The sequence below is a fragment of the Octopus bimaculoides genome, chromosome 3 (genome assembly GCF_046866305.1).
Source record: "Octopus bimaculoides isolate indiv1 chromosome 3, ASM4686630v1, whole genome shotgun sequence".
Lineage (NCBI taxonomy): Eukaryota > Metazoa > Mollusca > Cephalopoda > Octopoda > Octopodidae > Octopus > Octopus bimaculoides.
Window position 1 is genome coordinate 169,983,248 of NC_142930.1, and position 26,060 is coordinate 170,009,307.

General features: G+C 40.0%; 1 protein-coding gene across 1 annotated transcript; it reads left to right on the forward strand.

Annotated features, from left to right (window-relative positions):
* LOC149136848 (protein ST7 homolog) lies at positions 1–26,060 on the forward strand. Its single transcript, XM_089348425.1, is given in 16 exon segments — positions 1–1,506; positions 5,856–5,938; positions 6,716–6,890; positions 7,950–8,120; positions 9,653–9,711; positions 10,597–10,626; positions 12,893–12,992; positions 13,753–13,850; positions 14,654–14,768; positions 16,248–16,320; positions 17,035–17,096; positions 17,174–17,187; positions 19,718–19,868; positions 21,359–21,451; positions 22,509–22,648; positions 24,320–26,060. Coding segments are annotated over 16 exon segments (1,479 nt in total). The 5' UTR covers positions 1–1,487; the 3' UTR covers positions 24,416–26,060.

A 26,060-nucleotide genomic window follows, 5' to 3' on the forward strand; every position in this document is an offset into this window, starting at 1 on the left:
TCCACCGCCATCGCCACCATCGCCACCATCATCGTCGTCGTCGTCGTAATCGTCATCACCATCGCCACCCCTGCCGCCATCAGCATCATCATCATCTAAAATGTCAGCATCGTATTCCATGTATAAATACCACCACCACCACCACCACTACTGTTACTACTATCAGCCTACTGTCTGTACTACTACTACTACTACTACCACCTTCCCCCACAGACGCTAACATCATCACCACCATCACTCCGCCGCCGCCTTCGCCGCCTCTCTTATTATTACACGACGTATTTACGTGGTCGGATGTGGTTGTCTGCTAAAAATAGCAGCCGAATCTCGGTGTTTTGCCTTTAGAAACCAAGAAAGAAACGAAGGATATCTCTGTCGTCCTCTCCTCCACGGGATGGTCGCTTTTGGAACCGCTTTTTTTTATCGTAAATAGGATAAGAACTGTCTGCTTACGCGCTCCACGATAGGCCTAGGGCTAAACTACTGTTGCAGTTTAGGCTGCAGTATCAATATCTGCGACGACCACCACCAGCACTGGCGCTTATACCAACGTAAACACGACTACTACAGCTGTACTGTATTATCTACTACTACTACTACCTCTACACCACCGCCACAACCACACTACTACCACTAGCACTACAGCACAAACTACAACACTAATTCATCAAGGCACACCAACACGTTTATCCTACTACTACTTCTACTACAACAACATATACTGCTACACGGGAACTAACCACTTTAAACTTACCACCCTCTACTACATCCTATACACTGTGTCATAGCTTTCATGTTTGTCAGTGAAAACCACCACATAAACACTACCACCAACACCACCAACACCGCTACTACCTCCGAAGCCGTTACTAACACCGCTACCGCTATCACCGCTTCTACTACTACCAATACCAACATTTCTACTGCTACTACAACCCGCACTGCATTGTTTCTGTCCCACCCACACATTCGTGGTCTGTGACTAGAAACACCACTAGTACCACTACCGACACTGCACTACTCCCGCCAATACCGTCGCTGCTGCTACTGCTACTACTACAGGATTTTAAGAAAACGGTATAGCTTAGTACATAGTATAGCTGTTGTGGTCACCACATTGCACTAGCACCAACACCACTACCAATACACCTCTACTGTTACCACTGCTATACCACGACTCATACTGTAACACAGATCTGTGTGGATTTACCCGTGACCATCACTACTGAAAGGATTGTATTGTCATCATCACCACAACCAGTGCTACTATCACCTTAGCTTCAACGACTGCTTTGCTGCAGCACATACTGTCATTACCACTACTGCTACTGCTACAGTAGCTGCTGCAGTGGGGACAACCCAACTGTGACCATCATTCTATAAAAAGCACAACATTACTACTACTACTACTTGTACAGTGTGGACAGTCCAGCTGTGACCACCACTCCATAGAAAGGACCACTCGATTCTGTAACCTTAACTGCGATATGTTGAATCTGGTTTTCTGTAAGTATTGTTGTTTGTGTGGTAGTATGAGGGGTGGTGGTCTGTGTGGTAGTATGTAGGTGGTGGGGGTAGTAGTTGATGTGGTAGTGTTGTTGTGGTTGCTGTGGTTAGGGTTAGGGTTGGAAGTAGTTCTGTCTTCTGTAATCAATTTTACTCCCATTTAAAGACGTTGCTATTTAACCCTGGGCTGGTTCACTTCAGGTGCTTCTCTGATCACATATTCCTGCCATGACCATCACTCATATATACGTATATACACACACACACACACACACGTACTTGTATATATATATATATATATATACATATCTATCTTTCTATCTATCTATCTGTGTGTGTGTGTGTCTGTCCTCGTCTGTTGTTATTTTTTGTATATTCTCCCATATATATATATATATATATATATATATATATATATATATATATATAGAGAGAGAGAGAGAGAGAGAGAGAGAGAGTTTAGTAGATATATATGCATGTATGTCTGTGTATATATATATATATATATATATATATATATATATATATATATATATATATATATATATATATATAGAGAGAGAGAGAGAGAGAGAGAGAGAGAGAGAGAGAGTTTGGTAGATATATATGCATATGTGTCTGTATATATATATTTGTTTTGCAAGATTTTTGATGTGAAATCGTGTGTTGAAACAGATGTTGTTGTACTTGGGGATGGTCATATTGCCAGTTTAGCCAATAAAAACACACGCACTGTATATTTGGTGTTAATTTGCTTCAGCCTTATATTACATTAATCTTAATCTTATTTCGGCCAGAGTTCTTTCGTCACACTTCTGTGACCTCATCAGTGGTCCTTTGTTTTCTTCTTTCTTATGTGTGTCTCACCTTGCTAACTATCATAACTATATTAGTGAGACACACATAAGAAAGAAGGAAACAAAGGACCACTGATGAGGTCACAGAAGTGTGACGAAAGAACTCTGGCCGAAATAAGATTAATGTAATATAAAGCTGAAGCAAATTAACACCAAATATACAGTGCGTGTGTTTTTATTGGCTAAACTGGCAATATGACCATCCCCAAGTACAACAATATATATATATATATATATATATATATATATATATATATATATATACATATACATATATATGTGTGTATAAAGATTTTAGTATCCATGTGTGTATATGTATACGCACATATGTACATATGTCTGCGTAGATATATATGTATATAAATGATAATAATAATATTATTAGGGATAAAAATCCAAATTTACAGATAAAAACTCAATTAAATTCAATTTATTAAAATTAAATAAAGTTCCACAGAATAAAACATAAATAGTTTCTGGGAAACTTGAGAGATTTACTCTCTATTTATTTATATTCCACTCATTTCTTGTGCTTTCACTTCTTAATTTTTCTATCTGTGACTGGATTTCCATCGATGAGTTCGTGAACCTTGGTTCTTTTCCCTAAAATTATATATACATACATATATATATATATATGTGTGTGTGTGTTCGTATTGTAAGCGTAGGCTCGAAACGTAGAAGACTTTCTCACCTTCCGAGCGTTAAATTAATACACCTGTTTGATGTGTATACACCTGTCTTCGTCTTTTGTGTTTTTGTAAATTCCAACTATATATATGTATTTATATATATACATATATATATATGTACACACACACACACACACACACATATATATATGTATATATATATATATATATATATATATATATATATATATATATATATATATATATAAACGTGTGTGTATGTGTGTTTTAAAATGCACCAAATGACTTAGTTGTCAGAGCATCCAATACATTACTGTGTGGTGAAGGCTTGCAGTTCTTGACACCCTGAGTTCAAATCCTAGTAAAGCCCACCCTGTCTTTCCTCATTCTCTAAAGTACCAGTGTTACACTGGGTCGTATGTGGTGCAGTTTGCACACCATGCACTCTCCTGTATCCATCCATGCTGCACACTTAGTGATGCAGGGATGGCATTAATGCTGCTGCACTGTTTTGGGTTTCACTCACTTGACTACGGCCATACTGGGGCACCATCTTGATGAAATTGTGTTTTAGTTGCATCAATCGACTCCACTGCTTCTTCTCTAAGGCCTGTTACATATTAAATTGGTTGCGTTTGGCAAACTGCTAAGTTATGGAGATGTAAACACACTAACATTGGTTGGTGTGGAGGTGTGTAGCTTAGTGGTTAGTGTTGGACTTATTGATCATAAGATTGCGGTTTCAATTCCTGGACCAGGAAAAGCATTGTGTTCTTGAGTAAGGCACTTCATTTCTTGTTCCTCCAGTCCACTCAGTTAGCAAGAACGAGTCATCCTGTGATGGACTGGCGTCCCATCCAGGTGCCGAACTTATACACCATGGAACTAGGAAATTGGTCCGTTAGGTCTTGATACGACTCAAGAAGATGTCTTCACCGTTTTCTGACCAACACTGATTGGTAGGCAGTGGTTAGGGAGAGAAAGACACACACACGTATGATGGGCTTCTTTCAGTTTCCATCTATCAAAGCCACTCACAGGGCTTCGGTTTTCTCAAGGCTATGGTAGAAGACACTTGCTCAAGTTGCCGCACAATGGGACTGAACCCAGGACCATGTGGTTGGGAAGCAGGCTTCTTACCACACAGCCACGTTTTTGCTTACCTGGACATTTTACAATTTCTCTTCTCTTTGTATGTGTGTGTGTGTGTGTGTGTGTGTGTGTGTGTGTGTGTGTGTGTGTGTGTGAGGGGGCTGTGTAATTGATGTAATGCCTGTAAGCTGTTGTGTATGTGTTTACAGGGGGTCTTTTCTGTTTTCATCCAGTAACAGGGACCTTCGAACATTGAAGTTTGACAACATCAACAAACTGTCAATCTCTCATGTTTAGTCTTGGTTGCTTCATCCCCATCATCACCATCAACACATCTCCAATTAAAATCAACATCATCACCAACATCATCATCATTCAAAGTGGGTTCGATTCCCAGACCGGGCTGTGATGTCATTGGTGCCAAACTGTATCTGTCTTTGTTTTTTGTTTTTCCTTGGATAACATCAGTGGCAAAGAGATGGGGAGGCTGGTATGCATGGGCGACTGCTGGTCTTCCATAAACAACCTTGCCCGGACTTGTGCCTCGGAGGGGAACTTTCTCAGTGCAATCTGATGGTGACGAAAGGGGTTTTGCTCCAGGTCTGTCCTGATTCAGACAGACTTAGGATCAAAGATGTCCCCTCTGTAACCATCCTATCATTTATTCTGTCATAGTGTATCTAGGACTACATTATCTAATGTTTAGTATAATAGTTAGTGTTAGTCTCAAGTCAGTTCTGATCCAGATAGACCCATGATGAAAGACGTCCCATCTCTGACCACCCTGTCTTTTGTCCAGTCATAGTGTATCTAGGACTACATTATCCAAAGTGTTTTTCCTTGTGAGATTTTTGTGAATGTGCTGTGACTGTTATTTCTACCAAACTGAATGACCACATAAGAGAAGTTTTCTGGATGGTTCGATGACATCATAATTGCTGTTGCTGTTGTTGTTGTTGTAACAGCATCCTCTTCTGTCTTTGCATTCCACCCTTCCTCTTCATCTTTACACAGCAGAGCCAGAACACACAGACAGTTATATGCGCACACACACACACACACACACATGCACACAGACAAGTACACGAACACACAGATACAGACACACTGACTGGGTGTTGTTGCTGCTGGTCTCATCACTGCTGCTTTATCTGTTGCTATGGTAACTAGTGGTTGCCAAGGCTGGAATCACTGCCATGTCTTAGTTGTCATTGTCATCGCAGTGGTGGTGGTGGGAGGAAATGGGGGGGGGGCGGAGGGCCATCATTGTCTTCAGGCATTTTGCGGCTGTGTTGTAGTGGCACCACCACAATTTTCATCATCATCATCATCATCATCACCATCACCATCATATTCACCACCAGCACCATTACCAATATCATCATCATCATCATCACTATCACCATTATTAATACCATCATCATCATCAGTCTCACAATCACCTCCACCTCCCTCCACCCACAGTCCTCTCTATTCCTTTAGTACGTCTATGTTTTGCACTGTGTATGTATGTGTGTGTGTCTGCACATACGTATACATAGGTACAGGTAAATGATAGAAAATGGAATGAATGATATGTTTTTTTTTATTTAAAATCACTACAATTGTTTCAACACATTTCTACGCCTTCAGTACATTGGTGAGATGTTGTGTAGTCATTATCTTCCATCCAAGGTGTCAAATGCACATCTTCAGGTGATTCTTTAAATAAGTCCCTCATTGTTGTTTTGTTTTTTGTCTTTTCCAGCCACAATGTTCCTCAACACCCTGACTCCAAAGTTCTATGTGGCCCTTACAGGGACCTCGTCTTTGATTTCAGGTCTCATATTGGTAAGTGACACACCTGTTTGTCTGTCTGTTCCTTTATTCTACCCTCTCTTTCAATATGGCTCCTCTGTATTTTACCTCCTATACAAGGGCGCATGGCTCAATGGTTAGAGTGTCCTGCTCACAATCATGAGGTAGTGAGTTCGATTCCCGGACCAGGCTGTGTGTTGTGTTCTTGAGCAAGACTCTGTTTCACATCTGTGTTTGTCCCCGCAACATCACTTGACAACCAATGTTGGTGTGTTTACACCCATGTAACTTAGCAGTTTGGCAAAAGAGACCAACAGAATACACATACACGCACACACACATGCACATACACAAGCACAGATACACGCACGATCCAGCTCTTAATATCGACACAGTTCCAAATTCAAATTCTGCCAAGGTCAACTTTGCCTTTCATCCTTTCAGTGTTGATTGAATAAGTACTAGTTATAAACTGAGGATCAATATAATCAACTTATCTCCTCCCTTGAAATTGCTGGCCTTGTGCCGGAATTTGAAACTGGTTTCTACACAGTTCCACAATCATTATCCTCACCCCGTGTAAGGGACAACATCACAACCACCACCACCACCACCACCACCACTGCCACCTCCAACATCTAACCCTGGCCCAAGCCAAGCCCCATGGTGAAGATCCTGTCTGCCCCTCCCTCCATGCTGTTGTATTTATAAAGCTTTTTCTTGTTCATCTCTCTCTCCTCTCACTCACACATCTCTCTCTCCTCTCACTCACACATCTCTCTCTCTCTCTCTCTCTCTCACTCACTCCAGATCTTTGAGTGGTGGTACTTCAAAAAGTATGGCACCTCATTCATAGAGCAAGTCTCCATCAACCACCTCTCACCACTGCTGGGGGGTAGCAGTGGAAGCAACAACAGCAGCAGCACAGGTGACAGCAACGTGTCAGAGGGAGGTAACAGCAACAGCCAACAGCATCATGTGCCAGGTCAGTGTTCATCTTATTGTTGTTGTGTAGCCCTGGGCTTGCCTTAATCCAGCCCCTCTGTGATCAACATCTTGCAAAAACAACCAAGAGCCGGGTATACATCTTAGCTGCACCTGGTTAAGGACCATACAGTATACTGAGGCATACCGTGGCTTATTGCATGTGTTGCAGTGGTTAGAACATCAAGCTCACAGTCATGAGGTAGTGAGTTCGATTCCTGGACCGGGCTGTGTATTGGGTTCTCGAGCAGCTGTAGAAATGAGTTGTGACTCTTCACTGGTGCCAAGCTGTATCGGCCCCTTTGCCTTTCCCTTGGATAACACCAGTGGCGGGGAGAGGAGAGGCTGGTATGCTTGGGTAAACAACCTTGCCTGGACTTGTGCTTTGGAGGGGAACTTTCGAGGCACAGTCCCATGATCACTCGTGACCCAAGGGGGTCTTTACCCTTTTTAGTGTCACAGTGTGGACAGGTGCTCTCTCCACTGTTTCTCTATGTCAGTTAAAGGTTTTACTGTGCATGGCAGCTTTAAGGTTTGAAGAATGGTGAATAAGGATCTCTTATTAATAACCAGTCGATTGTGTTTCATCATTATCATCGTTTAACGTCCGCTTTCCATGCTGGCATGGGTTGGACAGTTTGACCGAGGACTGGCAAGCCAGGAGGCTGCACCAGGTTCCAGTCTGATCTGGCAAGGTTTCTACAGCTGGATGCCTTTCCTAATGCCAACCACTCTGAGAATGTAGCAGGTGCTTTTTATGTGCCACCAGCATGGGAGCCAGTCCGGCGGCACTGGCATCAGCCATGTTCGGATGGTACTTTTTACATGCCACCAGCACAGGAGCCAGTGGTATTTCATTTATCGACTCCCAAAAGGATGACTGAAATGCCACGAAGCATTTCATTCAGCCCAATAACAATTCTACCAGCTAACTGCCGCCTTTGTAGTAAAAAATATTAACAGTAATTCCCGATTCCTCTTAGACTATTCCTCTTTGAAAATGTCTTTGATTCTTTTTGTTGATTGTCTTTTCTTTCTTTCTGCTGTTTCTGTCCAACAGAGTGTAAGCTATGGCGAAATCCGCTCAACCTCTTTCGAGGTGCCGAATACCAGCGATTCACATGGGAAATGGACAAAGAGCTGCTCACTTATTATGATATGAACTTGTCAGCGCAGGATCACCAGACGTTCTTCACATGTGATGGAGATGCTGGCAAACAGGAATATGAGAGTGGGTACACTTTTGTTAGTTTTTACTGAGGCTGTTGTTGTTGTTGTTGGTGGTGGTGGTGGGAAGGGACATGATGTATATATTTCATGTGCGTGTTTCTGTGTGTGTCCTTCCTTGGGCCCTGAACTTCTGATGGAATCTTAGGGAGGTGGAGGCAGTTCTTCATGACATGGCAAGGACTGATTTGTTCCACAAACAAGAACTAACTAATATAGTAATAATAATAATAATAATCTTTACATGGAATTAATAAATATTATAACGTATCACTATGTGTGTTTCCACAAACCATGTTTCTTAAGATTACAGCCTCCCAGAAATACCATCTTTGATCTGAAGAAACATGATTTGTGGAAATGCACATTGGGATGCATTAAAATATTTATAAATTCCATCCAAGGATTATTATTATTATGATTTTTATTATTATTATTATTATATCAGCACAGCTCGGTGCAACTCGAAAACACCTGGTATTGCCATTTGGCATAATTAGGCTGTAACTGGCCTAATTAATAGTATAAGAGTTTATTTTCATATTGCAAATGTTTCTTGTAAACGAAATTAAAGGCTTGGTGTTTAGCGTGTTGCACTCACAATTGCAAAATCATGGGTTCAGTTCCCAGACCAGGTGTTGTGTTGTGTTGTTGAGCAAAGTACTTCACTTCATATTGCTCTGCAATCATTTTGTCATCTGATGTGTGGCACCCAGTTGCACCTGTACAGGTAATGTCGATTTGATGGAGGGGGTGAACTTATGTCTACACAAACATTTGATCACTACAGAGAAACCCTCTGTGTGTGCGTGTGTATGTATGAGGTGGGTGCTGAAAAGTTCCTGGTTTTTAAGGGTGTCATGAAAGGCCTGGTTGGAGGCCCAACCTTCCAAGTTCTTTTACAGGTCTTAGAAAAACTGAAGGACCCCTGTGTTAAGTCAGTGAATCTGAAAGGGGGAATATGTTGAATGAAATTATAAATAACTGATCCTCCTGGATTTTCTTTCACCCAAAGCCAAGAACTTTGCAGCACAGGTGCAGGAGTGGCTGTGTGGTAAGTAGCTTGCTTACAAACCACATGGTTCAGGGTTCAATTCCACTGCATGGCACCCTGGGAAAGTGTCTGCTACTATAGCCTCAGGCCAACCAAAGCCCAGTCAGTGGATTTGGCAGATGGAAACTGAAAGAAGCCCATTGTGTGTGTGTGTGTGTGTGTGTTTGTCCCCTCATCATCACTTTGACAACTGCTAAGTCCCCGTAATGTAGCAGTTCAGCAGAAGAGATCAATAGAATAAGTCCTGGGGTTTGATTTGCTTGACTAAAGGTGGTGCTCCAGTCAAATGATTGAAATTTTAAAAAAATGAAAGACTAAATCCCTTGTGTATGTATATGTATGTAGATAATTGTGTATGTGTGTGTGTGTATATGTCTGCATATGTATATCTGTGTGTGTGTGTGTGTGTGTGTTTTCTTTTTGCTACCTTACCCACTCACACCTCCCACCATACGTCTCTCTCTTTCTCTCTTTCCCTTCAGTTATGCAGATGGCCTGACGAGAGAGAAACCCCAAAGTGAGAATACGAGAGGCCCACAGAGTAAGTCTGGCTTTGACTTTCATATTGTAACATAAGTATCCTTTTACGTCTATTTTTCCATGCTGGCATGGGTTGGGAGCATACATATTCTTGATACACTGCTTTACAGTCAGTTGCCTTTCCAGTTGTATACATATATGTACATATATAGATAAATGAATATATTTTTAATTCATTCCAAGTCGTTGACTGGTTTAGTTTGATTAAGAACAAGAAATGGCACTAAGTTTATCCATTTTGACATTTCTAGTTTCTATCAACCCAATCCTACTTAACAAGCTACTCTGGCTCACTCACAACAAAGCAGGTCTCACCAAGGATGAAATTAAGGATGTGTTGGCCGCCAGGAAATCGATTATTAAATTCGATAACAAGCTATGGCCCTCCGTAAAGATACACCTGACAATTTTGATGTCACAATGAGAAGTTCTGATTCAGCACAAATCGCTGCTTTGGTTCGTATATATTCTCTTTCTGAAATGGCTGACCAATTCCCAAACATCAATGGTGATCTATACCATGATGATTGTCTACTCTACCTTCAAAATGCTTCTAACCAAAAACTAAAAAGGGTTAGGAGCAGCTTAGTTAAATTTTTCCGAAACATGGACTGAAACATTGTTTTTGATGATGATATAACTAAAGCCAACTTTGTGGATATCACCCTTAACTTGCATAATGACTCATATTTCCCATACCACAAACCCTCAACTAATTTAAAATATATTATCTCTTTCAATTATCACTCTGAGACTATTACAAAGGGGCTTAAATAACGGTTATCTCCCTTAAGCTGCAGAAATACAATATTCGATTTGGTTGTTCGAAATGAAATTAAAATCATTAATATCGTTACAACTTGATGTCATGTCCTAATTAATAGAGGTAGAATTAATGTCAACAGGGTTAATACAGGTAATTTTTTCTTTATAGCCTCCTTTAAGTCACATTAACAGATAATCTAGAAAGTCTAAGTGAAACTACCTTTGACATTATATCTACTAATGAATTTTTAAAAAAGACTTAGCAGTGTTCCCTTCGTCATATACACAGTCATCACATTCTGTTAAAATGTCTTATTGATGTGATTGGTTTCTTTCCCTGCTGAGAAGATTGTATTGTTTTACACCATTTCATTCTTTCTGGAATAATACCAATGTTTTCTTCAAAGCATATGTCGGAAGTAAAAAGAATTTGACTAACACCTGCGTTTAACTCCATTTATTTATTTATCTTTCTTATACAAAACATTTCACCTTAACCTGGAGTTTCTACCTTTATAAACAGGTTGTTACATTCTTGTTACTTGCGTGCATCTTTGCTACCCTGGTAGCTGTTTATTTATTTTTCTGTGTTATTTGTAAACACTGAAAAAACACACATACATACATACATATATATATATATATATATATAGACACATACAATAGGAATACAAAATACAAAATGGCTGATAGTTAGCAAGGTGAGACACACATAAGAAAGAAGAAAACAAAGGACCACTGATGAGGTCACAGAAGTGTGACGAAAGAACTCTGGCCGAAATAAGATTAAGATTAATGTAATATAAGGCTGAAGCAAATTAACACCAAATATACAGTGCGTGTGTTTTTATTGGCTAAACTGGCAATATGACCATCCCCAAGTACAACAACATATATATATATATATATACATATATATATATATATATATATATATATATATATATATATATATATATATATATATATATATATATATGCATGTATACATAAATGTATGTTTATATATATGCATATATATTATATATATCTATATTTATATATATGTATATATACAGCCACACATATACATATACATACACACACATGCGCATGCACGCATACATGCACATACACATGTACACACACATGCATGCACATACAAATGCAGTAAACGCACATATACCTCCCCATACAACCCCTCATTCACATGCACACATAAAATACACACGCACATGCATACACACACATACACTCACGCACAAACATATATACACCCGCAGTTTTGCTATCATTCCTATGACAACAGGTATTGTTTTAGTCTTCATCTGCCTATCTATCTATCCATCTGCCTATCTATCTATCTATCTATCTATCTATCTATCTATCCATCTGCCTATCTATCTATCTATCTATCTATCTATCTATCTATCTATCCATCTGCCTATCTATCTATCTATCTATCTATCTATCTATCTATCTGCCTATCTGCCTATCTATCTATCTATCTATCCATGACTGTTCGGGATAAGCTCTATAGACACGGCTCGCGAAAAACGGGGCCGACCTGCCCGAGATGCAGTCAGAGCAACGAAACCGTTCTGCACGCACTCGTGCAGTGTCCAACCATTTCGGAGCTGTGGGCTTATGTCGAACGACTGCTGTCGCGTGTGGGACGAGTCGGTTTATCAACCGAGTCTATCGTCAATATCGTCACGCCTCCTTCCTTTAAACGGGAAGGAAGAGCTGTATTTATCGTGCTTGTGGCTATGGCGAAAGAATGCATCTGGTGGACGCGTCTGAAAGGATTAGAGACAAACACTTTCCTCTCTGGTCAATCTCTCATCAACTTTTTCAAGTATCACTTGAAAAGGAAGGTGAGAGTAGAGAGGCAAGTGTTGTCTAGCAAATGTTTCGAAAAAAGATGGATACATGTAGCAAGAATGGCACGTATAAATGACGAAGCCACCTTGACCATGATTCTATAAAACGTTTTAAAATTTTGTAAACAGAGAGTTACTTACGTTTCTTGCATAAATAAAAGAAATTTTATTTAACAAATTGTGACACTAAGGACCGAGGTTACCGTGGTCTTTTCGTAGGTTTTTCTTTCCACGGATAACCTCCCCATTTATTGGGAATTTTCTGTATTATTTCGTATTTTTGTAAATACCCCAAACGTTTTACTTTTTTTTGTTTTCATCGTTGTCCCCACTTTTGTTTTTTTTTTTTCTGCTTTGTTTTCGCCCCCCTCTACATTTGTATTTTGTCCCTTCTATGTTGAGCCCTGTGTGGCTAATAAAGAAACATATCTATCTATCTATCTATCTATCCATCTGCCTATCTATCTATCTATCTATCTATCTATCTATCTATCTATCTATCTATCTATCTATCTATCTATCTATCTATCTATCTATCTGTCTATATAATTTCAGGCTGAGAAACTATTCAAGCAAGCATACAAATATGCAGAGATCAGCTATAAAAAGTCACAACAGACATGTCAGCAGTCACTGATGCATGACACAGCACACAGTAAGTAGAGAGATGTGGAATGTTGTGTGGCCTCGGGTCGAGTATGGCATTGGGTGGGTTAGGGTTAGGGTCCAAGTGGTGTGTGGAGGTAGGTGTAGTGTGGCACTCAGTGGAGTATAGAAGAGGTAATGTGCAGTGGTCAGGTCACTGTTATGCATCACTGGTAACATGTAACCCAGTACAAGTTGTTGCATGGTTGGGTGGTCACTGATGGTGGTGGTGGTGGTAGTAGTAGTGTTGGTGTGCAGATTGTTGTTTCTTCATCATTGTTACTGTTTCTTCTTCCATGCTGGCATGGGTTGGACGAGACTTTGTTGTTGAGTCAGTACTTCAGGTCCTCCTCACCCCTTCCTTTATTCCAACAGTCTACACTCATTAAAACTGCTGATTGTATCTAATTAGTGAACCTGCGATGTTTGATTCATGTAAAATGATGTTGTCGTTGTTGCCTGTGACGTGTGTGTGTGTGTGTGTGTGTGTGTGTCTTATGCTCTTTGTGTAGGTGAGTGTAGGGGCTGACGAGTGGACTCCCTCAGCATTGTGGATCCCAACATCCAGATGGCTGAGCTGCTCAGTGTGGAATGACTTGCAGGAGCTTTATGTGATGTCATCAACAATGGATGTGGGGGGGGGGGGGAACCAAACATGAGATGCTCATCTGAGTGAAATGGAAGTACGAAGCTCAAAGCAACGTTCTTCTCTTTCATATTCACACGTCCGGCATTGATGAAACCACCTTCTCTTATCTCTGTCTTTTCAGGAAGAGACACCAATGTTCTAGTTTACATCAAAAGACGGCTGGCCATGTGTGCACGGAAACTCGGCCGGACAAAGGAAGCTGTGAAAATGATGAGAGATGTAAGTGCCAATGATTTTTCAAGCATTCTTAAATTTTCTGCAATCTTCTGGGACTTTCTGGGATTTTCTGAAACTTTCTAGAACAATATGAGATTTCTCTGGACCCTCCTACATACAACACAGTGTTGGGGGCTGAGTGGGTGGGGCTGTATTTTTATTATCATCATTTACTGTTTGCTTTTCATGCTGGCATAGACTGGACAGTTTGACGGGACCTGGCAAAGACGGGAGCTGTACCAGGCTCCATTATGTTTTGACATGGTTTCTGTGCTTTGATGCCCTTCCTAACACCAATCACTTTACAAGGGGTACTGGGTGCTTTTGATGTGGCACCAACACCCGAGGACAGATTTGTGCCAGTTGAGAGATTAAAGATATAGAGATTATAGCTCTAATCTTGTGTATGAAAGCAGTAGATTGGCAGAATTGTTAAACCATCAGATATTGTTGTTGTTTTTTGGGGTTATGGCCTATAGAGTCAAGATTTTATTTTTAAGAATTCAACTCTTGCAAAGAAATCAGTGAAATTTCACAGCTTATATTTCGTAGGTTGAGTTGACAACATAAACTTGTAATATTTGAAATATAGAGCTGAACAGTAATAACCAGCTTTTCCGTGTTTTCAGTTTTTGTGATGCAGTCCCCCCTCCCCCCTTTTTTTTTGTTTTGGCAACACAGCTCCATTGCCTGTTTCAGCTTTTTTATTTTTCCTGTAACATGCTTCAACCCACCTTTGTGTGTTTTTTTTTCCTCTTTCAATACAGTCCAATCAACTGCCTCCATCTTTATGAATCTCATTTCAGTTAATGAAAGAATTCCCAATGATGAACCTGTTCACAATTCATGAAAACCTCATAGAAGATCTCCTAGAACTACAGGCTTACTCAGATGTACAAGCAGTATTAGCAAAATATGATGGTCAGTAAAATATTAACCCTACTACATGTTTATCTTAATTATCTTAACATCATCATCATCATAATTGTCATTTTTACATTTGTTGTATTCAGACTTAAGAGCAGGGATATAATTAACAATCTGGGGAGAAATAAATGTTGATAGGACTGGTCCCTGTTGTATACACAGCTTGTGTGTCCTACACTATGAAGGGGAAACGTTTCGTGGTAGATCTTCACACAATTATGAACTCTCTACATTTGATCTTGTATTGTGTGGCTTGAAAGAAACCTTGTTAGTCTGTGAAGGTTTTTCTGTTTTGTTTTTTTTTGTTGAAAGTAATGTGGTGAAGAAGGTGAAGAGAAGAGAGAGAACTCTGACAAAAGAAGGGCTAGAATGGGGTGAAGAGAATAAGAGTACAGAAACGAGAGAAATGATGTTGGGTTTATCGAGTCAGGTCTAGTAATAGAAGTAGATTGTATGTGTGTGTGCGTATGTATGTATATATAAAGATAGATAAAGCCAGTCTATGGGATTACCCTGAGTTTCTTATCCATAGAGTGCTTAGCTTTACAGGGTATCATCAGACCCCAAAACCTGTTGGCACATAGCCTCTGTAGTGAGTGGCCCCGTGACTATAGAGGCCATGCACCGACTGGTTTTAATCTCGTAGACTGGCCTTGTCTCTCTTTACAATATACTGCTCTATAACTTAGAGCATGCTTCTTTTTACAATTTATGTTTTACCGATAAACCAGACACACACATACATATGCACATTTATATAAATATACATACACACACACACACATGTATATACATACATGCACACACACACACACACACAGAAATACATACATACATGTGTGTGAGTGTGTACATATCTCTGTGTTTGTCTGTGTCCCACCCACAGACCCACTCCATCCTTGCTTCACAACACCAGAGACTGGCAGACTAAGCACCAAACTTAAAAAGAAGAGGTTCTTTCTTCTAAAAGTCCCAGGTTGAGAACAAAAACCCACAGGCACATTGAATCTGTGTGCGTGTGTGCGTGGGTGTCTGTTTCATTTCTACTCTTGGCACAAGGCCTGAAATTTTGGGTAGAGGGCCAGTCAATTTATATCAACCCCAGTACATAAACTGGTACTTAATTTATTGACCCTGAAAGGATGAAAGGCAAAGTCAACCTTGCTGAGATTTGAACTCAGAATGTAAAGACAGACGAAATACCACAGCATTTCGCCTGGCATGCTAACGTTTCTGCCAGCTCGCCACTCTGTGTGAGTGTCTGTTGATATTTGGGCAGTGATTGAAAACGAAGCCACCATTCATTCAAGCTATGTCTCTTGTGTTCATTCTCTCTCTCACACACACACACACACACACACACACACACACGTATTTGACTTTATACACACCTTATATCAATACATGTATTGACACACACACACACACATGTAGATATTTGATTTTATTCATACCCTATGTATATATTAACAGATATAAATCTTCCAAAGTCAGCTACAATATGTTACACAGCAGCATTACTAAAAGCCCAAGCTGTAGCAGACAAGTAAGTAACCTTTTTAACTTGTTGTTGTTGTTGTTGTGTCAGAGCTAAACTAGATTGAAAGACATTCCAGCTATGATCATCCTGTGTGATTTTTAAACTGTCTAGAACTATGTTATCAACTGTATCTTTCCTCCATTGAAGTTTCAGAAAGGATTTAGCTGTGATTACTAAGCCAGTCGAGTGACCCCTTACAGGCTATCAGTGGTTAAGTACAGCCTTCCCTCAATCACTTGAGTGACTCGGCCAAGTTTTCTTCATTGGTCGAGTGCAACAAAATTGATGTTTTGGCTGACTGAGTTGAGTATGAAACTTTCCTTAGTGACTTGAGTGACTGAGATGAGTGCAGGCGTCTCTCATTGGCTGCACCAAACCAATGGAGGCAAGAGTAAAATTTATTGATGGAAAGCCTTCCAACGATGCCAGCCACCTTTTGAATTTCACTCAAATACTAGAAGTACAAACTTTGAGGATTTAGTGAAAGCAAACATTTTCAAATACTTTCTAGTTTGATCAAATCTTCTTCTCTCACTGGCCACATTACACACCTGCCTTTCTCTCTGATTACATTTCACATTTCTCAGTGATCTAATCGGGAAGGAGTGTTCACCCAACAGGTCATCCCAACTCAAATCAATTCCCACCCAAAGCTGCCCAGTTTCTGTCTGGTCAATAAGGTTTTGTGGCTGTTTATTTTGTTATTGATTTTCTTTACAGATTTTCCCCAGATGTTGCTTCTAAAAGAGGTCTCAGCTCAGCAGAGATGTCAAAATTATCCCGTACTTTTGCTACGACATATCTTTATTATTGTCACACTGCCTTATGCGCATGCTTGCTTCTAGTTGGTACTATTAAGCTCACGTAAATGAAGTTTGAGCCTGATCGTACCACATAAGCATGGCCACTCCACAAGCCATGTGCACCAAAGAAGAACAAAGAGCAGTGATCCAGTTTCTCTGGTCGGAAGGTGTGTCAGGTGCTGGAATTCAAAGTGAGGTTTTAGCACAACATCGGGACAGTGAACTACCATGTAGAAGTGTGTGTGTGGGGGTGGATTGAGAAGTTTAGTTGTGATTGGAAAGGCATGATGCACAAAGAGGGAGCAGAATGCCCATCAATCTTCACTACTGATGAGAAGATTCAGCAAGCTCGAGAGATGCTAATGATGAACTGGCTCACCATTAATCATCTCTTGGATCACTGCTCTTTGTTCTTCTTTGGTGCACATCGCTAGGGGAGCAGCCATGCTTACACTGTAAAACCAAAAAGAAAAATGGCACGATCTGGCTCCAACTTGGATCATGTCACCACAATACCACCAACTACAAGCATGCATGCGCAGAAAGCCTTGTGACAATAATAAAGATATTTTATGACGAAAGTGCAGAAAATGTTTGACTTCCCCTCTTGTATAGGAGTGGCTGTGTGGTAAGTAGCTTGCTCACTAATGACATGGTTCCAGGTTCAGTCCCACTGCATGGCATCTTGGGCAAGTGTCTTCTACTATAGCCTCAGGCTAACCAAAGCTTTATGAGTGGATTTGGTAGACGGAAACTGAAAGAACCCTGCCGTATATATATATATATGTATATATATATATATATATATATATATATGCACACACAACTGTAGCGTGGAAGGTGTTTATAAGCCATTTAAGAAACACAAGAACCATTAGATTCACTTCAACATTTAAATATAATTTCCAAAAATATTTTCGTTGCTTTGAGACTGCAACCTGTTCGCTGACAAAATTCCGTGCTGCATCTGCGAAAGTAACAGTTCATGATATATATGTACGTATGTGTGTGTGTATGCATATGTGTACTTGCATATGCATGTGTGCATGCCTATACGCATGTATGTAAGTGTGTACATGAGTATTTAGGTAAGTGTGTAGACATGTTTGTGTGTGTGTACATGTGAACGTATGTTTATGTACTGATATGTGTCAGTTCAAATTATATACATGACTTAATTTGTTAACGGTTTTATATATATATATATATATATATAACTTTTATAAGTAATATTCTAAAAGAATATGTAACTGAACTTATATTGAGTGCTCTATTATTTTGAGCAAATAAATATATATATATGTGTGTTTATATTATTAATAAATTCATAAACTTATCAATAATATTCTCAGGAAATCAATATTTAATATTTCGAAAGATATATGTCGAATATGACATGGTAATATAATAAATTTAAAATTTAAAATATAAATATACGAAATATAAATATAAATATATATAAAAATATGAATGTAGATAAAGATACATGTGAATATAAATGCGTATAAAAATTAATGCGTAATTAAGCGTGAATATTGTAAAGTCTAAAATATAAAAAAAGCCTAAAATTTAAAGAATTAAACATCTGACGATCGTTTCGCGGATATTACTATAATCACAATGGGATCAAAAGATCAGCATACTATCAGTAATTCCGCATTTATATTCACATGTATCTTTGTCTACATTCATATTTTTATACATATTTATATTTATGTTTCGTATATTTATATCTTAAATTTTAAATTTATTATATTACCATGTCATATTGGACATATATCTTTCGAAATGTTAAATATTGATTTCCTGAGAATATTATTGATAAGTTTATGAATTTATTAATAATATAAACACACACACATATATATCATCATCATCATCATCATCGTTTAACGTCCGCTTTCCATGCTAGCATGGGTTGGACGATTTGACTGAGGACTGGTGAAACCGGATGGCAACACCAGGCTCCAATCTAATTTGGCAGAGTTTCTACAGCTGCATGCCCTTCCTAACGCCAACCACTCAGAGAGTGTAGTGGGTGCTTTTACGTGTCACCCGCACGAAAACAGCCACGCTCGAAATGGTGTCTTTTATGTGCCACCCCATACATAGATGCACACACACACACATATATGTGTGTGTGTGTGTGTGTGCATTTGTCCCTCTCACCACCGTCTAACGGTGAATGGATACAACGTCTTAGATACATATATACATATATAACCATACTTATACATATATACAAGCACACACAATCATATAGACACTTACACACACTCACAAATATACGTATAAAGTATAGACACACGTACGCTTGAAGGACAAAGGTTGGAATTCACATTACGCCCATTGATGATATTGTGATGCAAATGGCTGTAGTCATTTGTTGCTAAGGTGTAGAGGTCATGTTTGGAGTGTCAGTGGGAACATAAATTCACATGTGGTCCCCAATCACATGCATACACACTTTGGGATATTGTGAACCATGTGTGTGTATGGGCAGATTTGTATGTGTATGTGCACGTGTGAATTCTTATATTCTATGTCCCCTATATGTCCAGATAGTCTCACCTGTTTTCTTATCTTCTCTTATATTTCAGTACCTGCTGGAGATGAAAAGCCTCATACTACCTCCTGAACACATCCTGAAGAGAGGTGACAGCGAGGCCATAGCCTATGCCTTCTTTCACTTACCACATTGGAAATGGGTTGATGGTGCCCTCAACCTCTTACACTGCACATGGGAGGGCAGTAAGTATTGTTGTTGTTGTTGTTTTTAGGGTGGTCCTGGTCTTTGTGGTGGTGGGGTTCAGGGGGTCGCGTGATGACCTGCTGGGCTACATTTCACGCTACATTAATAGCACCACTTACCCACACAACTCTCAAAGAGAATGGACCATATTACACCACACCACCACCACCACCACCACCACTAGATCACACACTGCACCCCACATCCTCACCACTACACCTACCCTACATTGTCCTTCTCAAAATAATCAACCACATCATCAAAATCTTAAAGCTACAAGAGTCATTAAAAACTTTCATCATTTAACATCCATTGTCCATGTTGGTATGGGTTGGACAGTTTGACCGGGGCTACACCAGGTTCCAATCTGATTTGGCAGGGTTCTCTACAGCTGGATGCCCTACCTAACACCAACCACTCCAAAAGTGTAACGGGAGGTTGTATGTGCCATTTGCATGACACCAGTATCTGCCATGACAGCGATTTTACTTGGCTTGATGGGTCTTCTTCTCAGGCACGACATAATGCCAAAGGTGTTGGTCATTACCTCCATTAGGCCAAAACTCAAAAGGAGCTTCTCATGTGCCACCAACAGCATCAGCCACTTTGCCTCCGCAAGGCCCAATGCTTGAAAGGTGCTTTTTATGTGCCACCGACACAGGAGGTGCCGGTTACATGACACCAACATCACGCTTTACATTGAAATTGTAGTTGCGGTTGATGCTGGTGTCGTGTAACTGGCACATGAAGGGCACCTTCTGAACACCAGGCTTCACAGAGGCAATGACGAACGACCAAGACCTTGGCATTATGTTGTGCTTGAGAAGAAAAAGATCTGTGAAACCGATTAAAATTGCATTTGTGGCAGAGACTGGTGCCACACAAATGGCACCTGTGCCGGTGGCATGTAAAAGCACCCATCACACTCTGGAAGTGGTTGGCATTAGTAAAGGCATCCAGCCATAGAAACCATGCCAAATCAGACTGGAGCCTAGTCCAGCCTTCCAGCCCAGGTTAAATCACCTAACCCATGCCAGCATGGACAAAGGACATTAAATGACGATGATAATGATGATTTCACTGAGTAATCTGAATAGAAAAGGGTTATACATACATACATACATATATATATATATATATATATATATATATATATATATATATATATATATATATATATATACATATATATATATATATATATATATGTACATATCTCCCTTTAGCATTTAAGCCAGCCATATCTGGGTCCCTAATATTGAACCTGTTTTTTTGTCCAAACTAGCCAGATCAGCCTTCTCACACTTACCATGCAATGTCATTTTAAAACTAAACAATCACATCATTGAAAACTGAAAGCTATGAGATAATCCAGGATTAATTCAAAACGGGAAATAAATAAGGATTAGATTTGACAGAGTAATCTCTGAATGCTGAAAGGGTCAATCCATTCTGTAATAACAGCTGTTTCTCTTTTCTTTCTCCACAGCTTTCCGTATGATCCCTTATCCTCTGGAGAAGGGTCACCTTTTTTATCCCTACCCCACCTGTACAGAAAGCATCGATAGAGAACTTTTACCATGTAAGTACCTCTGCTAAATTCTTCTTCCTAGCATCATCAAATTATTGACAAAATAACCGGTTGAGCATCAGACAAAATATCCTGTAGTGTTTCATTATGGCTCTTTACATCCATCCGTCTTCTCCACCACCACTTCTGAGGGGATTGTTGAGGTAAGAGGCCTCAGGCCCCTCCTCGATAGGGTCCTATGAGAAGTATCCAAGTCTCCGGCCAGTTGTAGGGTTGGAGTCCTTAGACCCCTCCTCCATAGGGTCCTATCAGAAGCAAACATCTTTATACTTTCTGGCTGGATTCCCAAGAATGACCACCTGAGACTATGGATATTGTACAACCATTTCTTTCTTGTTCCACCCCAGGACTCCTGCTGGCTCACTCTGCTTTGGGCAAGTGTCTTCTACTATAGCCTTGGGCCGACCAAAGCCTTGTGATTGGATTTGGTAGACAGAAACTGAAAGAAGTCCGTCGTATATATGTGTATATATATATATATATATATATATGTGTTTGTATGTCTGTGTTTGTTCCCCTCTCCCAACATCACTTGACAACTGATGCTGGTGTGTTTACATCTCTGTAACTTAGTGGTTCGGCAAAAGGGACCTATAGAATAAGTACTAGGCTTACGAAAAATAAGTCCTGGGGTCGATTTCCTCAACTAAAGGTGGTGCTCCAGCTTGGCCGTTGTCAAATGACTGAAACAAGTTTTAAAATAAACGAATAAGATTGGGGTGGGGTAAAAAGGAAAGAAAATTCACACTGACAATTGTACTTCTCAATGTTCTTCTGACCAGTGAAGACAATGTTTTGCCCTTTCTGCAGGGATCATCCTCAAACATTTTCAGTTCCTTTTTTTGATCATTGCAAGTGCCCCATACAATCACTGGTATCTAACCATCTTGAGATGCCACATCTTTTCAATTTCAATGAGCGAATTTTATATTTTCTGGGCTTATCAAATTCTTTTGCCGAGATATTATGGTCACAAGGTATGTATATGTCAATTAGTAAACAGACTTTATTGTTATTATTATTATTATTATTATCATTATTATTTCAGCCTTCCATGAGGTGTCTGTGTATCCCAAAAAGGAACTTCCATTCTTCATCCTCTTCACAGCCGGTCTCTGTTCCTTCACAGCACTCCTGGCACTCCTCACACACCAATACCCAGAACCCATGGGAACTGTTGCTAAAACGGTAAGTTCAAATTCCACCAAAATCGACTTTGCTTTCATCCTTTCAGGGTTGATGGAATAAGTACCAGTTATGCACTGGGGTCGATGTAATTGACTTACCTGCCTCCCCTGGAATTGCTGGTCTTGTGCTAAAGTTTGAAACGATCATTATTACTATAATTTTGTTTGTCATTCTGTTACTTAGCTTGTCTGTAATGCTTTCATGTGATTAGTTGAAGAGGGAGACAGAAAGAGGGAGAGAGAAGCAGCCATGATATGATGCGGTTAAAAAAAGTTAGTTGATGAGGAGAGTTAGGAGAAAAATTTTAGCAGAGAGGTGATGTTTTGAGGTCAAAGAGAGGCAGAGAGAGATGATGGTGGTGGTGGTAGTGGAGGTGCTGGTGAATTGAAATATGTATTGGCTCTGACCCCTCACCTTGGCTCATATATTATCGATGATGTGGTTTTCAGAGTATACCATGTTGCATTAAATTGTTACTCCTGTGAAACTGTGACCCCCTATATTTTACATCTAAAATTATTTTTTTTTTTTACTATTTTTGTTTTCTGGATAGGAAATTGTGACCGTGTAAATTTTGAAATGTAATTTTTTTTTTTTTTTCTGAATGGAAAAAAGCAGAAAATAATTCTATGAGTGCTGTGTATTAAGTCTTGGACAAGTGTCATCTACTATAGTCTTGGGCCGACTAAAACCTTGTGAGTGGATTTGGTAGATGGAAACTGAAAGAAGCCCATCGTATATATGTGTATATATATATATATATATATATATATATATATATATATATATATATATATATATATATGTTTGTGTGTGTGTTTTTCCCCAGAACATCACTTGACAACTGATGCTGGTGTGTTTACGTCCCCGTAACTTAGCGGTTCAGCAAAAGAGATCAATAGAATAAGTACTAGGCTTACAAAGAATAAGTCCTGGGGTCGATTTGCTCGACTAAAGGCGGTGCTCCAGCATGGCTGCAGCCAAATGACTGAAACAAGTAAAAGAGTAATTATTCATTGTATTCCGTCCAATTTCCTTTGCTTTCCAATGATTAGCAGATGAGAGACTATCTTCTGATACAGACACAACTCGGGTTATGCTTTCAGGTTTCTTGGAATAAAGCTTTCAGAAATAACCCAATAAGTCTACCATTAATTCTGTGAAATATTCCCAATAATTAATGCGATGGAGGCAGTGAGATGGCAGCACCGTTAGTACGCCAGGCAAAATACTGAGCAGCATTTTGTTCATCTTTACATTCTGTGTTCAACTTTGCCTTTCATCCTTTTGAGGTTGATGAAATAAGTACCAGTTGCATACTGAGATCAATGTGATCGACCGTCCCCCGTCCCCACAAAATCCAGGCCTTGTGCTTACACTAGAAATTATTATTATTATTAAGGTGTTAAGCTGGCAGAATTGTTAGCACGCTAGACGAAATGCTTTGTGGTGTTTTGCCTGTCGCTATGTTCTGAGTTCAAATTCCACCGAGGCTGACATAGCCTTTCATCCCTTTGGAGTTGATAAATTAAGTACCAGTTGCAAACTGGGGTCGATGTACTCGATTATTTCTCCCCCCCCCCAAAAAAAAATTGTAGGCCTTGTGCCTGTAACAGAAATGATTATTTTTACTATGATTATATTTGTGTTCTCTCTCTTTATTCTGCTCAGGTCCTGGGTTGGATGTATCTTCCAATCAGCTGCCTCATAGAAAACCTCGAAGCCATACTACCATCAAACCTCTTACATCAGCTCTCCAGGATCTAATCTCTGCTCGACCACACTGAAACCTCATCTCACATCACCAAACATCAAACATCATCGTGGTCCCTTCAAACCACCACTTCCTATCCCAAGACTACCATCACCCGCTCTCACTCTCTCTCTGTCTCAGTCTCCCTCCCTCTATCAACCTCCCCCCACAACTTTGTCACATACATAAACACACACACAACTACTAAACTGTGATGACACCGCCCCTCTCCTCTCCGAAAGTCTCCACTCCCCTCTACCGCCACTTGCACCAACATACAACACCCAATATCCATCAAGCTGAGCTATACAGTCACCTAAACTGTAAAGAACAACAGCCAAATCCCCCTCAAATCACACCCTACTCTCTTATCTATGTATATATGTATGCATGAGCCAATGAGGGAGACCTCTACATGGTAGCTGAACCTGCTAGAAATAGCAACCAAATCTCCCTCAAATCACACCCTACTCTCTTATCTATGTATATATGTATGAGACAATGAGGGAGGCCTCTACATGGTAGCTAGACCTGCTAGAAATAGAAGCCAAATCTCCCTCAAATCACACCCTACTCTCTTATCTATGTATATATGTATGAGCCAATGAGGGAGGCCTCTACATGGTAGCTGGACCTGCTAGAAATAGCAACCAACCCTCCCTCAAATCACACCCTACTCTCTTATCTATGAATATATGTATGTATGAGCCAATGAGGGAGACCTCTACATGGTAGCTGGACCTGCTAGAAATAGCAACCAAATCTCCCTCAAATCACACCCTACTCTCTTATCTATGTATATATGTATGTATGAGCCAATGAGGGATACCTCTACATGGTAGCTGAACCTGCTAGAAATAGCAACCAAATCTCCCTCAAATCAGACCCTACTCTCTTATCTATGTATATATGTATGAGCCAATGAGGGAGGCCTCTACATGGTAGCTAGACCTGCTAGAAATAGCAACCAGATCTCCCTCAAATCACACCCTACTCTCTTATCTATGTATATATGTATGTACGAGCCAATGAGGGAGGCCTCTACATGGTAGCTGGACCTGCTAGAAATAGCAACCAAATCTCCCTCAAATCACACTCTACTGTCTTATCTCTGTATGTATGAGCCAATGAGGGACACCTCTACATGGTAGTTACACTTGTTAGAAACAGCAGTCAAATCTCCTTCATATCACACCCTGTCTCAACCACAGGAAGAACACTTATGCCAATGCCATCCTTGATATATGACCAAAAAACTGGATGGCCATGGCTAGAATTCCTCTGACCATGGTTCTGCTCATTCGGGACTGACCTAGGGCTAAACTACACCAATTCGTCTTTCTCTTTATTTAACTCTCTCCCACTTTCTCCTCAACAACACAATTTAAAACCTACTACAAGCGTACATCCTTCCCCCCCCCCCCACACACAACCATCTTATAATATGATTCCCTCTCGTTCACATGTGGGCTCCATCATTCAAACAGGCCCTTTCGGTCCCCCCTCCCATCCGTTCCTCAACCTTTCCATCCATCCAACCTACCAGCTCCTTTACCCACCCTCTCCACACCCCTGCAATATGGACTCTTGGCTATTTTGCCGTTTGAACTCTTCATCCGACCTTTGCTACTTAAATATAAACGTTTTAACTCAACCTGT